Source organism: Strongylocentrotus purpuratus, unplaced genomic scaffold (genome assembly GCF_000002235.5).
Source record: "Strongylocentrotus purpuratus isolate Spur 01 unplaced genomic scaffold, Spur_5.0 spur5_scaffold_15, whole genome shotgun sequence".
Taxonomy (NCBI): domain Eukaryota; kingdom Metazoa; phylum Echinodermata; class Echinoidea; order Camarodonta; family Strongylocentrotidae; genus Strongylocentrotus; species Strongylocentrotus purpuratus.
In genome coordinates this window covers 35,383,440-35,401,185 of record NW_022145600.1, presented here as the reverse complement: position 1 = coordinate 35,401,185, position 17,746 = coordinate 35,383,440, and the positions used below count along the sequence as shown (strand labels likewise).

At 37.0% G+C, this 17,746-nt stretch overlaps 2 protein-coding genes across 4 annotated transcripts in view; both read left to right on the top strand.

Annotated features, from left to right (window-relative positions):
- Positions 1 to 418: 418 nt before the first annotated feature.
- Positions 419 to 13,775, top strand: LOC575737 (26S proteasome non-ATPase regulatory subunit 4). The gene is made up of 11 exons (XM_030986316.1): positions 419 to 543; positions 4,521 to 4,661; positions 5,571 to 5,682; positions 6,627 to 6,713; positions 7,261 to 7,329; positions 8,091 to 8,152; positions 8,614 to 8,782; positions 9,210 to 9,309; positions 10,654 to 10,806; positions 11,292 to 11,380; positions 12,025 to 13,775. Exons 1-11 carry the CDS (start codon positions 518 to 520, stop codon positions 12,190 to 12,192), a joined length of 1,176 nt encoding a protein of 391 aa, XP_030842176.1. The 5' UTR covers positions 419 to 517; the 3' UTR covers positions 12,193 to 13,775.
- Positions 13,776 to 15,011: 1,236 nt separating this feature from the next.
- Positions 15,012 to 17,746, top strand: part of LOC577778 (nicotinamide/nicotinic acid mononucleotide adenylyltransferase 1) — a 39,141-nt gene continuing 36,406 nt past the window's right edge. For 2 of the 3 annotated variants that reach the window (XM_011662792.2, XM_011662793.2), the window contains exon 1: positions 15,012 to 15,665. In XM_011662792.2, coding sequence (XP_011661094.1) covers positions 15,326 to 15,665 — 340 coding nt within the window. In that variant the 5' untranslated portion in view covers positions 15,012 to 15,325. The remainder of the gene's footprint in view (positions 15,666 to 17,746) is intronic. The other variant, XM_777991.5, reaches the window with a different exon arrangement.

Sequence of the window (17,746 nt, the reverse complement as noted above, 5' to 3'; positions counted from 1 at the left end):
GACTCCATTCGATATTAGTCTTTTGATGAACCTAACGTATTTCTTGTAATAATGAGTTTATAATATTGGAATGAAGCTAGAATATTGTGTTATATTCGAAAGTGGCATTCATATTTTTGCTAAAGCATGTCATGGGCGAGGATATGAATCTCACAATGTGAACATCATCATCCGACCAATAGTAGTGAGCACTACTTTTTTTTTGCCACCCCCCTCCCCCCCCCCCAAAAAAATGAAAATGAAAATCCCCCCCCCCCCCCCCCCCAGAGGAACAGGGGAGGGGTCCGACAAATATAGGTAAATTTTACGTGTTTTTACCTTTTTTTTCTCCAGGATTTATGATATTATGATGGCTGGTACCGCTTGGATGCTTTAATGTTTTCTTAAGATTTGCGTTTAGTTGGGCACTGATGGATTGATCCATTTCTCTTTGATCAGCGCGAGATCATCTGCATTTTCTAAGTGCATTTTCAAAGCGCCCTCTCTGTTAGGGTATTGAACACTTGAAGAAGCAAAAATGGTGCTCGAAAGTACAATTGTTTGGTAAGAAATAGTTATTTATGGGAGTACGCATTAATTATTTATACAATGTGTGGTCTTTTAATTTGTTTGATGGCCATATTTATTTATGTGAATCACCATTTTAATTATTGTAACCAAAATTATGGTATCGAATCTACATTCAAAATGATTGTGCACTTTTCTCTTCTTGACTTCGGTCCCACCAATTCTTGTTCATGTAATGTGATGTACATGTACATGTAATGTAATGTTTGATTGAAGAAGAGCTGTGATGTGATCTGTGTGAGCTAGACTAGATCTAGAATCTACATACTTTTTTAAAATCGAAGTCAAAGTTGTCAAGGGCTAAAACTAAAAGTCATCTTATTAATATGTTTAAGACAAACGTCTGAGATTCTAGATCTACACTGTTTGTAGGGTTTGGGACAGGTCTAGACCGAATTTTCCGTCTCTTTCGTTCGTTAGCCTCTTATTGGGGTAGGGTCGGCTGGCTCTCTCTTTAGAGACGGAAGCCGTTTATACACATGTCCTTGCTAACGCCACGGCCAGTTCTGGTCGTAGCGTTTTGCCCCCAAAATCCCCCAAAATGTCATTTTACCTCATGCATTGATTATTTAAAATTAGGAGAAGGTTATACTAACATCGGTTCCACTTACCAACTTGACTGTATAATCCGTTTAATGGTCCCTTTTAAGGAAATTACGGGTCTAAATTGACAGCCGTGTTGAAAATCTTGCAAGGCGTGTTAAACTCTCGCTGCCGGAGTCATCTAAATCAATCTCATCCCTTCTAGTCTACGCCGAAGGCAAAATGATTATGAAGGAAAAACTGTGCGCCATCTACACGTTCGTAATGGCGTTATCACAGTTTTTCCTTCATAATCATTTTGCCTTCGGCGTAGACTAGAAGGGATGAGATTGATTTAGATGACTCCGGCAGCGAGAGTTTAACACGCCTTGCAAGATTTTCAACACGGCTGTCAATTTAGACCCGTAATTTCCTTAAAAGGGACCATTAAACGGATTATACAGTCAAGTTGGTAAGTGGAACCGATGTTAGTATAACCTTCTCCTAATTTTAAATAATCAATGCATGAGGTAAAATGACATTTTGGGGGATTTTGGGGGCAAAACGCTACGACCAGAACTGGCCGTGGCGTTAGCAAGGACATGTGTATAAACGGCTTCCGTCTCTAAAGAGAGAGCCAGCCGACCCTACCCCAATAAGAGGCTAACGAACGAAAGAGACGGAAAATTCGGTCTAGGACAGGTCATGTCTGAACGATTTTTCAATTTTGGGATCGCTTTTCAATATTTTTGTTGGATATGGGAATAAAAAATGTAATCAGAATAGACTAATACATTTCAAATTTTAAGACTCACCAATGTTTTTTATCAAAAGATACAGCCCCTCAGAAACTCTGCAATATTCATAGCATTTTGGTCAGAATGGAAAAAAAAGTGGTTCACGCTGAGTTAAAATTTTTGCTCAAAAGCCGCACAGCTCAGCTAATGCACAGCACGATATGCAAAGCGCGGAGTAACAGTATTTTCAAACTGAAACTGCTCGTGATCCCTTGGGACTACAGACAAAATAAGCGCATGGATATATTCCTTACAGCTGGCCCAACTTATCCCTCACTTTGGGGGCTCACTTCGTGAAATTGGTAAATCTCTAAGTTACCATGGAAACAATGTTTAAATCGCTGTTTTGAGCAAGATATTTTTATTATTTTGGGGGTGGTTCCCTATGGGGAATATGGACAAAAAACGGCTCTTTCATACGACACCTCACTCATTGAGTATCACCTTCAAGATCACGAGCAATATTGGTTTGAATCTAATATTGGTAACAAAAACATTGACCAATTTAGCATGAGCGCGCATCGCACATGGACTGCATAGGGATGTGTGCAATCTCAATGGGAAGGATTTTAGCACACAAAAATGAGTGTGCGATCAGACACCCTATTAGGGTGTCTGGACGATTTTTCAATATTCAATTTGGGATCGTTTTTTGTTAAAAAATGTAGATCTAATCAGAATAATACATTTAAAGTTTCAAGAGTCACCGATGTTTCTATCAAAAGATACAGCCCCTCCAAAACTCTGCAATATTCATATCATTTTGGTCAGACTCGACGAAAAAGACGTAAACGCAGAGTTAGAGTAAAGGAGGGGGTTTTCGGCCACTTAAGACAAAATCCTATTTTTTTTACTCATTACATCCTATTTTTATCATTTCTTGTTCAAATCATGAAGCAAATACTATTATTATTTAAACGAAAAAAGAATCCCAGAAAAAAAATCATGAATTGCCATGACAATATTCATTTCCATTTCGATGTTTCGGAGGTGGTTTTCGGCCTAGCGAGGCAATTTTCGGCCGCATGTACAAAGTCAATAGAAAGCAAGCAAGCGCTGTGCGTTCCCCAGCTGATCTGTAGCAAATGTGGTTCTTCAGTGACTCTGCCATGTTGTATGTGTGTGATATGTGATATGCTGTTATGCAATGTATTTTAAAGGGATTTTACCATGCATCCAACGGACCGGCTGCAAACTGCCACCGACCGAAAACCCCCTCCTTTACTCTAACTTGTTTTGCTAAATTTAGCCAAACAGCTCCATCGCGCAATATGCATGCATATGCATAGCGTACGTATAGTGCTAAGCTGAAAGCGCAACTTGAGCACGTTGTCTCTGCGATATCGCCATTGACTATAACGTGTATTTACTTCCGGGTTTGAGAGTGCAATCTGCTAGCCATACCTTCATTCACTATAATGTGTATTGACTTACGGGTTTCATTCGTACACGATCCTAATGCATATTTATGTGCACAGTTGTTACGCGATGTAACCATTGTTTGGACTGAGCGGAGCGCACGCCTCCCTAATTAGCTGATCCAACAAATAGGGGGAAGGATATTTTTAAACTGTTGGAGCGAGCGATTTCTTGGGGCTAGCGAAAAATAAGTGCATAGATATTTTCCTTACGTCTAGCTGGACATAAGCCCGTGGGGCGCGGTTCAAGAAAGTGGCAAATTTTGGAGCTAGGATGCAAACAACATTTCAATCAAGATATTTTAAGAAATTTCGGGGGTGCGCCCCTTTGGGAAATATGGAGAAAAACCTTTCATATGACACCTCATTTATTGAGTTTCACCTTCATGATCACGAGTAATAAAGGTTTGAATTTCAATTTGTTCATAAAATCATTGACCAATTTTACATGATCGCACAATGCACGTAGACTGCATAGGGATGCGCGCAATCTCTATGGGAAGGATTTTAGCACACAACATCGGGTGCGCGACCAGACACCCTACTGTTTGCATACATTCTGATGTTGAATTATGGTTGAAATAACGACAGATACAGTATGTATGTCAAAACTCAAAAGACAAAAAGTAAAATTGCATGATTCTCCATTGTTTTCAACTTAAAAACATAGATCTAGATTTCAGTAAGAGCATACCTACAACTTAGCCTGGATTACTCATAGCAGCAATACTATACTATTGATTAAATGTAGTGTATACACAGCGTGGAGAGGATCCAAATGAGCTCTGAGCAAATGGCAAGCTATCGCAAGTCGAAGTAGATTTGTTATTTTTAATTTTTAATAAGATTCAGTGTAATATTGCAGCCAAAGTGGATATATCAAGACGTAAAGAGTGAAAAAAACTTGTTGCATATCTCATTCATCGCGGTCTGGCCGAACCAAACCATTCCTTCCACACAGTACCCCATAGGACATACTTCAGTCTATGTATAGAGGCGGTCAGAGGAGCCAGATCTATGCAATCTCAGCGGAACAGCTGTTGATATCAGAGACTGAAGCTTTCGGTCTAATCCAAAATATATTTTTAAACAAAAACATATACACTTACATGTATTAGTGTTGAATGAATGAAGAGTTAATATGAGAGTTATTTCTGATGTAGAATGGCACGTTTTTGCATATTTGTTTTAATCCATTGTCTTCTTTTAAATGCAGTGTGGACACCAGTGAGTACATGCGGAATGGAGATTTCCTTCCAACACGTATCCAGGCACAGCAGGATGCAGTCAACCTTGTGTGTCTCTCCAAGACACGCTCTAATCCTGAAAACACTGTCGGACTCATCACCCTCTCAGAGTGAGTATCAACATACATGTAGATGATGTAGTACATTTCAGGGAAAAAATTAATATTTATTTTTCGGGGGCTACTTTTCAAGCCTGCCTGCATGAAAATAATATTCTAAAATTTGTTTTGCATTGAACTCTATGCAAATTTTTGGGGCTCTTTCTGATTTTCGGGGGCTCTTTTGGACATTTCGAGGGGTAAATCGCCCCGAGTCCCTGCATATTTTTTTCACTGGTACATTTAAGTGATGTGACACATGCACCCCAACAGTTGCTATAGATTGTCTTCCATCATAGGTATAGGGTTAGGGTTGCAATAGAGTTTTAGGTATAGGCACTATGAACATGACGGACAAAGAAAGCAGACAAAATATACAGTTCCTCAGGTAGACAAAGGAACATCCCTTCACTGCTATTATGTAAAAAGTGAATATGCATGTGACACCTGTTTGTGTTATACACATTTTTACATAATAGCAGTGAAGGGATGTTCCTTTGTCTACCTGAGGAACTGTATATTTTGTCCGCTTTCTTTGTCAGTCATGTTCATAGTGAGGGTTGGGGTTAAGTATACTATTGAAGTGAAACAAATTTGGTTCAGTCTGCCTTGAGATTGACAAGGGAATTTTTCTTTAAAAATCAGTTTGTCATTCATTAAAACCAGTTTGGAATATTGCATTTTTAAAAGAGTTTAATCATCTCATGGAAGAGCTGTATTATTATAGGAATGTACATCTTCTTGACGTTGTGTGTAACATGATCATTTGATACACTTTTTCAATATACAGTGTACCCTCAAATTCAGGCTAAAATAATTCATGGTAAAATATTGATTGAATCATGATTGAGAGCTATCATTTCAGGAAATAAAAGGAATGTGTATAATATTAAATGTTTTAACATTTTTTTTTAAATACAGCGTAAAATGCCTAGTAACCATGACAAATGATGTTGGTCGTATCTTGGCAAGGCTTCACCAAGTATCTCCTAATGGCAAGCTGAGCTTCATCATTGGAATCAGAGTAGCACATGTGAGTTTCAACCAGAAACACCTATTGTGTTTGTGTATTGTTTACATTCCAATCTTGGTTCTTTCCATCGCACTTCCTTTGACCCCAAATGTGATACATGCTTGTACGCGCAACATTCTTGATGCACAACATTCCTTTGAGGTAAACTTTCCCACCATTGCCATATGTGTTATGTAATGTGATACACACATCCAGTTAATGTGTAAAGTGAACATACAGAATTGTGTACTAGCGAGAAGCATCTAATAAGGTACTCTCACTTGTTATTTGGATACCGTCAAATCAACTCGTCATGTCTCATTCCTTAGCCTTTCTCCTAAGTACACAAAAACATCTTAAATCAAAATATGAGTAACTTGTTCATGATTGAGCTTAGGCATACAGGTGTCCTACCTTGAAATTTGATATTGCATGACTTAAGCTATTTTTTTTAAATGGGGCTAGCCAAAGGAAGAATGGACACATTCTCCAGTGACTGTTGTTTAGAATTGGTTTTAAAGATATTTGAAAACCTTACTTCCACCTTGGACTGAACAATTTTTTTAAAACCCAATGCTAATCCTTAACATATTAAACATATTTCTTGTATAGGGCTCATCTGCTGACTAAACTTTGTCTAGACAACATCATTTAATGTGATGGCTAGAAGTATCAACACATGACCATGGAATGGATTTATCTGTATTTAAATTTGAAATCCAACAAATTCCAAATTGAAGATATTCACCTTTGCTCTGAATGTTTTTTTTATTTAATTCCTGAAACCTTCCTTTGACATTATTTAGACTAAATTGTTTTTATTGTTTATTTGTGGGAATTGTGGGCAGCTTCAAGTAGATTTTATTGGTCTAAATTCTTATATATACCACCTAACATTTCATTGACCAATCAGGTAATGGATCTCCTCTTGTTTTTTCAACATGAAAAATCTTTCCCATTTCTAGTTGGCATTGAAGCACAGACAAGGCAAGAATCACAGGATGAGGATTGTTGCATTCGTTGGAAGCCCAGTGGAGAGTGAAGAGAAAGAGGTATTATGTCTAAATTAAATCTTTTATTATTTAGAAACATTTATAAATCAGTTATTTATGTCAATATCATAGCTGCCAACCATCCAAGGAATGATTCCTGTTTTTTGACTTCCTAGCTATTGTTTTGAATTCTAGATTCCTCTCTTTTCAGAAATATTCTGTGTGAAAAATATATAAAATAGACTATTCCTTATTTTGCCTTGAGAGATTCTTAACTTTTGCTGTGAAAGGTTGGCAGATGTATGCAATATGATACCCTTTTGGAAGTAGCATATTATCAACAATTTATTTGATATTGTGTTTTGTTAATGCTGATATATTTAAATAAATGTGTGTGAAGCTATGTTGCAAAGGTTTGAACTTGGTAGTGATATATCATTGTACCTTTCTTTGTTTTAGAAGCATCCATGCAACATTCAATTTTTCAAAATATTCTAATGAATTTATCATGATTTGAGTGTGTAGTCTTCAGTGACTTGTATACCATTTTCCTTTGTCTTTAAGAAGTTGTATTTAACATTGATATCTTACTTTCTTTGTTTCCAAGCTTGTTAAAATGGCCAAGAAATTGAAGAAAGAGAAGGTGTCTGTGGATTTGATCAACTTTGGAGAAGATGTAAGTGTTATAAAGTGTTATAAGAGTATGATAAGTGATGAGGGATTACAATTCATTGTAGGGGCAACTTGCCAAACAGTATAACAATTCATTTGCAAGGCAACCTCTATTGTCTTTTAAATCATGCATGTCCACTGCAAGGTCGTCTTATGAACAGAAATATGCCTCCACAAGGTTTCCCTTTTTCCCTATCCTTTTTAATACTGTTATTATAATGTTAGATGATATACAATGTAATTCCTTGCTGCTATTGTAGTTATTTCTATTTTTCAAAATTCTATCTAAAGTTACTATATATGAGACGTAAATTAAAAAAAATTAGGAGTCTGTAATCTTAGCCATACTCGCACCAGTTTTCCCTTGTCAGAACCAGTGGCGGATCCAGGGGGGGCCCGGGCCCCCCCCCCCCCCCCTTGAGAAAAAAGTCATGCAAAATCACGCAATTTTTACCTTTTTGGGGGGTTGGGCCCCCCCCCCTGACGCTCAAGGGGGGGGGGTGCAAATTTTAAAATTTTCGAGGACCCCCCCAAAAAAAATGTGCTCACTACCCCCCCCCCACTGAGCGACTTTTCGGCTGGCGCGATTTTCAAATTTTCGGGAGCAAAAAAAAAAGAAATCCTGGATCCACGCCTGGTCAGAACAGCGCTCAAGAATATGACATGACATACAGATTTTTAGTTACAAAATGCTGTTTTTGTTAAATATTCGTATTTCGTAAGAACTATTTGTTAATTTTGTATTTCATGTTTGTTCATTTGAAGAGCGTGAACACAGACAAGCTGACAGCATTCATCAACACTATCAATGGAAATGAGGGCACAGGGTAAGAGCTACAAGTCAGGATATCTCTCACTCAAATGATAATTACAGCAATATGACATGATGTGGCCCTTTAAACATAATTATGTTTGAGATCACTTTTAACATATCTAACCCAAAATCATACTGTCACCTAAAGCTAGATTATTTTAATAATTGATTTGCCACTGTATTTACTGCCATTATATGTAAAATTTCAAAAGATGACTCATTTTTTGATAAGTTTCATTATGTTATCAGTATTATTTTCTTGCTATTATGCAAAGGTGTTCAACAGTTTAAATATCAGTTCAGTATTCACAATATTGCCAAATTGTATTAATTGATATGGGCACTGATGTTTTTTAATCTTTGTCTTCACCTAAGAAAAGATTTTCATGTTACCAGTCCTCATTTTTTGTTGTGTGTGTGTGTGATTTCAATTCAATTGAACTAACCCACTACCCTCTTCCACATGGTCCCTAGGTCTCATCTGGTCACCATTCCTCCCGGTACGATGCTGTCCGATGCTTTGATGAACTCCCCAATCATTGTAGGAGAAGATGGATCTGGTGCTGTACCAGGGCTACCTGGAGCAAGCGGTGGAGATTTTGAGTTTGGCTTTGATCCTTCCACAGACCCTGAATTGGCCATGGTAAGTTTCATTGTCAATACTGAAATATTGATGATTGAGGGGTTTTCCTTTATGCAGGCCCAAAATATGAAGTTGTTTTCCTGGAAACTTCCAATAGCAGTACTGTTATATTAAACAATGAGACCCGATTCTCTCTGTCCCAGGCTCTGTGTATTTCGATGGAGAAGCAGAGACAGAGTCTAGAAAACGATACCAAGAAATATCATAAAGATTTTCCAAAGTTTGTTTTCCCTGAATATTTCAGTAGGAGTACTGCAATCACAAAAACTAGTTTCTTTCCCCTGTCCCTGCGTATCTATATTTGGGAGCAGAGACAGAAATAAGAAGATGATACCATGAAATCTTTTGAGAAAAAGCTTTATTTTCCCTGAAATTGTCAGTAAGAGTGGTGCTATGTTATCGTGAGAGCTTCTTTTCTTTGTTCCAGGCCTTGCGTATCTCGATGGAGGAGCAGAGACAGAGGCAAGAAGATGTCACCAAGGAGCCTGGTGATGGTACCACCGATAAACCAATTGCTCAACCAGCAGGTTAGTATAAATAAGCAACAGTGCGCACCCCCTCATCCACTGATAAACCAATTGCTCAACCAGCAGGTTAGTATAAATAAGCAACAGTGCGCACCCCCTCATCCACTGATAAACCAAGTGCTCAACCAGCAGGTTAGTATAAATAAGCAACAGTGCGCACCCCCTCATCCACTGATAAACCAAGTGCTCAACCAGCAGGTTAGTATAAATAAGCAAGAGTGTGCACCCCCTCATCCACTGATAAACCAAGTGCTCAACCAGCAGGTTAGTATAAATAAGCAAGAGTGCGCACCCCCTCATCCACTGATAAACCAAGTGCTCAACCAGCAGGTTAGTATAAATAAGCAAGAGTGTGCACCCCCTCATCCACTGATAAACCAAGTGCTCAACCAGCAGGTTAGTATAAATAAGCAAGAGTGCGCACCCCCTCATCCACTGATAAACCTAGTGCTCAACCAGCAGGTTAGTATAAATTAGTGCTCTAGCCGAACCGCCGAACTAAACGGAAGTTCGCCGAAAATGGCACTTCCGAACCGAACCAAACCGAACCAAACCGAACCAAGCCGAACCAAACCAAGTTTGGGTGAAAAAATTGCCGAACTCTGCCAAACCGAACCGAACACGAACATAGCGTCTGACCTACAGCACTATTATAAATAAGCAACAGTGCGCACCCCCTCATCCTCCTTGTTTGGTTCCTAACAGGACGTTGAGGAGTATACTGCAGAAGAAGAAGGAGTATATCATTCCTTACAGCATTGCTACTTTTAAAAAATACATCAGTTGAAAGTAGTCTGAAAACGATATCAGAACTAATAGAATTATATCACAGAATTTGTCTTTGCAATCAAGGAGCTCTATACCACCACCGTATTGATACTACTGCAAATTGAACCTGATTCTAAAGCATTTTAAATCATTTCACTCAGTAGATACAATTCCAGCTGACAAAAATAAGAAAAATAATGACTTATTTCTGGTGACAACTAGCTAAATGATAGTTGACTGGACACTTGAGTTTGAGTTTGAGTTTGAGTTTGAGTTTATTGATTTCACATTTCACATGCAGAAACAATACAGATTACAAAATATACATAAAGACATATGGTTTTGGTACTGTTGGTTCTTGAGGATACTTTTCAAAGCTTTTTTTTGTACTCACTAGATGCACAATTTTATCTGTTTTATCTGAGCCATAAGGACAATCACTCTGTGTTAAAGTACATGAGTTAATGCCATTCAAGCTCCTAAGAGACAATATCAAGCACTAATGCATTATTAATCATCAAACAAGTGAGTATTTTTTTAAAATGTAGTTAAAATATTGTTGGTTGTTTATTTCAGATTCCGAGGAGGCTCTTTTGGAGCAAGCTTTGGTGATGTCCAACCAACCAATGAGTAGCTTTGAGGAAACACCTACACCAGACCTAGGAGCTATGACAGAAGAAGAACAGATTGCTTATGCTCTTCAGATGTCTCTAAGACAAACGGTTGTAGGTAGGTATATTTAGTAAGGAATCGGTATGAAGTTCCCCAAGTTGAAGCGTGGCTCTGAACCGGAAGAGAATGATTAGATATTCATTCACAAAAGAGTAAAGAATTATTGTACTGTATTTTATCATTTGTTTAATGACTTTACATTTGCTGTGCAAGATGGAGTAAGTTTATATACATTTTATACAAAGAAAATTTGTAATACAATTCTCAGGAAATAGTATAAGAAATTCCTTGAAGTATAACCTCAAGAAATAGTTTAAGAAATTCCTTGAAGTATAACCTCAGGAAATATTATAAGAAATTCCTTGAAGTATAACCTCAGGAAATAGTATAAGAAATTCCTTGAAGTATAACCTCAGGAAATAGTATAAGAAATTCCTTGAAGTATAACCTCAGGAAATAGTATAAGAATTTCCTTGAAGTATAACCTCAGGAAAAGTGCTTTATAAATTAAACTGTTATCTTTTTTTGTGTGATCTTCTCAGCTGATCTGCCATCATCAGCTGAGCCTTCGTCTCAACGAGAAACTCCTATGGAAACAGATACACCTGCTACAGACTCAGCAGCATCAAAGGTATGACTACTAGGGGCTCTTATTATATCACTTAATATATTCAAATGTGACTGATAGAGGTAGTTATTGGCTATCCAATATATAACACATCCTTATCAGTACAAAACCAGAAACGTTCATGTGTATTCATGTTGATTCAGATTCATGAAAGTTTTGTGCTGCCAAAACTGAGCCAACACTGACTCTTTGCAATAAAATGCTCTTGTTTAGAAATAATAAACCCTCTGTTATTCACTATTTTCCCTCTAATGGCAATGTGACAGTCTAATCAGGCTTTTGATGAGGAGGTAAAGCTCTTGGATGTTCTTTCAAAGTCCTGGAGAAAACATGGCTGCTCCTTCTCCACTGGAAAGTCTCCTGTATATTTTGTAGAGGCAGAATTGAGCGAGTTAAACTGCTGCTGATGTGTACTGTGCACATTGGCCCGAATTCACAAAGGAGGTTTGTTAAACCTAGGTTTATGTACGTCATATGACACGTTTTGACGCGTTTTTACAAACCTAGGTTTGTCAAAACGCGTCAAAACGGTGTCGACAAACCTCCTTTGTGAATTCGGGCCACTAAGTTTATGATTCATAATGATAGTATAATTGTACATGTGTGTACTCACAGGTTTTTCTTACTTTTCTTTTCTTTTGCGCTAGCCTGACGATGATTTCTCTGAGGTGATGAACGATCCTGAATTCCTTCAGAGTGTCTTGAGCACCCTACCAGGGGTTGATCCTACCAGTGAAGACGTCCAGAGAGCTATGGGCAATCTCACACAACCAAAAGACTCAGACAAAAAGGAGGATAAAGATAGCAAAAAATGATTCAATCAGTTCATGTCACTTTATGTATTTGTTTAGGATAAGCAGTTTGTATAGTAAAAATGTTACTGGACATAAAATGTTGAAGAATCCACATTTAATGAATAAGAGTCCTATCTAAGCCGATGTCGTTTAAAGTGCAGATAATACATTACATCAGCTTATAGAAGACAATTTACTGTAGAAAATTGTACATTGTTAGTTGTAAGCTTTGTAACACAATCCTTTTTCCCAGCAGGGATGGTGGCAATTAAATAATTTTCTTTGGAAAACAGAAAGGTAAAATAAATTCCTTAGCATTAGATAAAAAGAAAATAATTCACTTGGGGCAAAAATGTTTTTTCATGTACGACTCTGAGAGCAGTTATGGAATTCTTATTTGAACACAGGTATGAGGTGAGAGAGGATTTCTTTTCTTAGTTAATACAAGAAGACATTTTAACTTTTCTAACCAAACACCTGCCAATTATTCCACTATTTTATTAATGAATTTAATACACACATGTTTGCAGCAATATAGCAATTTGAAATTACATGTTTGAGATGAATGACTACTACGTAAACCTTATGGCATTATTTAACTGATGTTTATGCCTTTGTTGAACTGAGAATGATATCCTTCTTGTTTTAAAAGAGCTTTCTAGTTGCATGTCATACAGGTAAAAGCTCTGGTGATCAACAGCTGCAATTTGATAATTGCTAAGCTACTATGAATTTTCAATGACAAGTACACACAACGTCCCTACAGTTTGATCGCACACCTTTTTCATTCAAACTAAAACGTATGCTTCTTAAATTGTTACTTGGACTGTTTAATGCCTACAAGTAATTTTGCACAATGAAAATGTTTTTCATTGCCTGTAATTCACATGAAGAACACTCTCTAGCACCACCTTTGACATGTTTTACCGAATCGTTTTATGCAATCATGCGAGATGGTCGTCATACCGGATAAAGTGTTTTTGCATAATTTGAGATGCTATTTAACGCATCCTCCTTTACATGGGAATAGGTAAAAACATTATTTATTTACTGGTTTGCTGCATCACTGTTGGTTGTACCAGTTGACGCTTACCTTTCTGATGGAAAAAAACACAGTAGGTGAACAAAACCACAATGCTACCATCTGTGACATTTATTCTGCTGAATGTATTTGATATGGCACATATATGGCATTCACCCTTAAAATGTTTGAAACATAAATGTATGGAAAATACATGTACCTATATCTTTTAAATCATTCATGCATGTCTTCACTCAGAGTTATTTTAATTTCATCATTATTTATCTTAATTTATAATTATGATCCTCTCCCATTCCATCTCTCTTCTCTGTACTATATTTTGTCTGTTTAGAGGCAGAAGGACGTTAACTATGTGTTTAACGAGTTAACGCCCTTCTGGCTTGAAACAGACAATTCCATTCATACCCTCCATACAACATGAAATGGAGTATTTGCATTTATTGGTAAATGATAAATTGCTTGCACTTTGCCACTCTCATGTAAGTGCAGTTGTTTCTGATTTGTAGACATTTTGATGTAAAGGAATATGTTGGAAGATTAAATGTATGAAGACAAACAAAAAGCTGTATTCCTTTCTCTTTTTTCTATTCATTTGTGCTACTTTTCACTTTGCCTGGTTGAAAGTAATTTAATTTAAATCATTAGAATAATGACATTGATGCTAACTACAGTAAACAAACAAACAATGTAAGTGGTACTTTAGTTTTTGTGTGCAATTATCTAAAAAGTTTAATGAGAAAGATGATGCTAATGATGATGATTATGATTATGATGGTGACATTGACATTTTTTCAATCTATTCTATGGATCATTAATCTACTTTGAATTCAGATGATTATACTTGGGACTTGGGACCAATGGATGATCCATTCTTTCCCAAAGTAGTGATATTCAAATCTCATTATTTACAACTCTGCATACTGAGGGTCTCCTGTCTCTTTTACAGAGAATCATAAATTATACAGTATGAGCCAAAACTCTTTATACAATCCATAAACAGCAGTATCATGAAACACAAACCATATCACCCCCCCCCCAAAAAAAAAAAAAAAATAAATAAATAAATAAATAAATAAAAAATAAAAAAATAATAATAATAATAATAAAAAAATTAAAAAAATAATAAATAAATAATAATAATAATAATTGAACAAATATAAATAAATGATTTTTTTTTTTAATTATTAAAAAATGTGATGACTTTAATGAAATATGTTTCACTAGATAATTGCTTACAATTAATAATATCAAAGTAAAATAAAATAATTCTTGTTTTAGGCAGCACACTTGCAAAATATGTTGAGTTCTTTTCTTTATAACAAAATAAGCTTAATTTCTGGATAAGAATAGAATCACTCGTTTCTATTGTGTGTTTAATTTGTCTTTCAATTAAAAAGCTAAGGTTATTAGTGTGAACAAAGAAATAATAACACCCTCAAAAAGGGTTGGCTTAATATATGTGTACATGTACAATGTTCCTCAAAATACCAACCTTCTTAATAAATAAATATAACAAATCCTTTCTAAATTTGCTCTCATAAATTGAAATCTCGGAAAAGATAGGTATATATGTTGCTATGTGAAGTATGCAAGCACTTCCCTTTATTCAATCCATTCACATAGTTTATACTTTATTCAAAGTTCACAATTAAAATATATTTTAAAAACATGTTCTCATTGGAGGCTTGCTTGGGTTTCTTCCAGATAGAGCTAGGTGCTTTGCTCACCACACAGATTAGAAGAACAACTTAATTAGATAGCAAGTATGAATCGGAAAGAGTTACATGTACAACATGGGTCAATCTCAAAAAGGATTTACGATGTGACGTCAAGATATTCATACATTCCAAGCCGCTTTCTACAACCCCTGCCCACTCATTTGCTGAGAGCGTATTATCGGCTTACGTCCCGACCCGCCCACTCGGGACTTCTCTCAGCCAACCAACTCCGAGCAAGTGACCCGTACAAAATGACGAAAGCCAACTTTGGGATGACCGAAAACATGTCCTAGTGGGGTAGTTTCATTTTACTACTTTCACTTGCTATTTACACTCATGGATTTGTCGTTGGATAATGGAACACTTATCTTCCTTCTGATTTGTTTTATATGAAATGCCGGGAAAGTTTAAGTTTATAACAATCTGTATGAGGCCCAATCGAGATAGTAGTACGAGGCGATCTCGCTCGGTTTCCCCACACTTTTTTCGACCTCCGAATTCGCCGATCAAAACAAACTCAACGCCGTGTACGAAATGCGCTGGCAATGGAGCGGCGGCTGCTACGGCATTCTCCTACGCCGATGAGAAGCCGTCTGCTCCAATATCAGCTGGTGTGCACGCGAAAGTTCGTCAACCTCTGCGATCCATCGACAAAATGGCGGCGCCCACAAGAGTCTTGCTTCTGGCTTGCGGGTCGTACAACCCGATTACAAACATGCATTTGAGAATGTTTGGTGAGTATTTCTGCAGCATATTTGTCCATGTTGTGTTTGGATAGTGTCTAATGAAGATTGAATATGTGTACGGTACATTTTATGTGTGAATTTGATTTTTATTTTCTAAACAAGTTTGACCTTGGCTGCAGCCATCGGGCTTTGGCTTGCATTGGCTTCTGGTGCGAAATGTTGGGGCGGTGGCTAGGCAGAGTCAAACTAGCATTATTAGGCCTACCACAAAAGTACTGGCTCAGTGAATTATGAAATATATGTTTTTGGGGAGCTGTTTCATGCCAATTTTCTTATCTTTTTCGGAGTATTTTTCCTGAAAAACAAAGACTTTATAATGTGCACTTTCTCACATGATTCACAGCAAACTGAAGCACATGCGCACAGTACAAAATACAATTACATGTACATACCGTCCTGACGACCGGGTGCGCGTGCGGGTGCATGCGTGTGTAAGTTAGCGACTGTAATCTTAGTTTACGGCGCTCTGCAGGTTTCAGGTTCTCGATTCCCGCACTGGCGATGCGAAAAAATAATCCGCCTACTTAAAATACCCCCAGTTCGATCATATACTTTTATGGGTCGTCTTTCTTCCTGAGGATTTATCGCTCATAACATGAAAGTCTGTACAAAGTCAATGTAAAATGCATCAAGAAAATCACTGCGGAACCCGTTTTTTTGCATCGCCAACGCGCAGATCGGAAATCAGAATCGTCAGCGTAAATGCAGACGATACAAACTTTTGCGGACGCATCTGTCCGCGTTTTTCGAAGACGATCTTGTTTGTCTTTCTTATTCTCAGACCAGGGCCCTTACTGATATTATAAAAATAACATCAAAAATTAATATTGTATTATAATATTGATTTTGATATAATTATAAAGCATCAACAAATATAACTTTATAAGGAACTTACTTTTAGCTAATCTGTCCATTTTCTTGAAGCTACTGCGTGCAATGAGATTGGCAAACACATACAAATTGCAATGGAGAACCCCCTCACTAACCCGGCCGTACGATGTACTTACATGTAGGTCTCTGTATATAGATGCGGTTAGCGGAGCCAGACGAATCTAAATAGTCTCAGCGGAACAACTATTGATATCAGAGACTGAAGCTTTCGGTCTAACGGCAAACGAACATTGCAAAAACTACCCGGTACCTTTGACGTTTTGCTGAATGATTTTTCTTTCTACTCATGCAATACACTTTGAAATCAGTTTCATATATTATAAGCATTTTTTTGCAATTTACATGACAAAAAACTTTGACCTCTGACTAGAGTTTGCATTGTTGATCCTGGCTGGAAACGTATAACATTCTTGCGTACAGGAAAGGCTGATTTAGCATTGCCAATTTGATGCTGACAATCCATCTACAGTAGAGTAAATGAATGCAAGTTCAACTTTATTGTCACATGTTTTAACATTTAACCTTCTTACTCTTTTGGACATTCAGGAATAACATGAAAATAATCATAAAAGATAGCAGTTCTGCTGAAGTGTTGAAAAATAATCTTAAGAAATATCTGTTTAATTTAGCCTATAATTGATTACCATTACCTTTCATCTCCTTACCTTTCCTATCGCACTTTTTTATATTTATCATTTATTTCATCTTTTGCACAAGCTGCGCCTTGAGCATTTGATTGTCAAGTGAATGTGTTGCCTTACAAATCTTATGCATTATTGTTATTATTCCAGGAATTGTTCCAACAAAATTCTTAACCATTTTCAAGTCTATTCAATAGGGTTGCAGACATGCATGGTGCTTCCTATAATACACTCTCACTGAATCATTTGAATAGTGGAAAAGTTGAAACTCTTGGGCTCGTATTGTATTGTAGTAAGCTTTAAACCTGGGACTTACATGTAGTTGATACTTTTGCCCCAAAATCAGATTTAACAAATGAACTCTGTCTAGAAAGGGTCTTAGTTTTCCTATTATTAGTCCTGAGTCAAAGTTCAGGGAGTCGGTTTTGTCTCAATTTTTCCATTTACTGTGCAGTACTGTGTTGATTTGTTCAGAGATTGATGTGTATGTTGTGAATGAGACTTGTTACTATTTCCTAATCATGGATGGTTTACTCG

Bases quoted from the DNA above. Each gene is read 5' to 3' on its own strand.
- LOC575737 (XM_030986316.1), top strand. From the start codon at position 518: ATGGTGCTCGAAAGTACAATTGTTTG. The intron at 4,662-5,570 runs GTGAGTATCAAC...TTTTAAATACAG, and splicing joins GGACTCATCACCCTCTCAGA to CGTAAAATGCCTAGTAACCA. The intron at 11,381-12,024 runs GTATGACTACTA...CTTTTGCGCTAG, and splicing joins CAGACTCAGCAGCATCAAAG to CCTGACGATGATTTCTCTGA.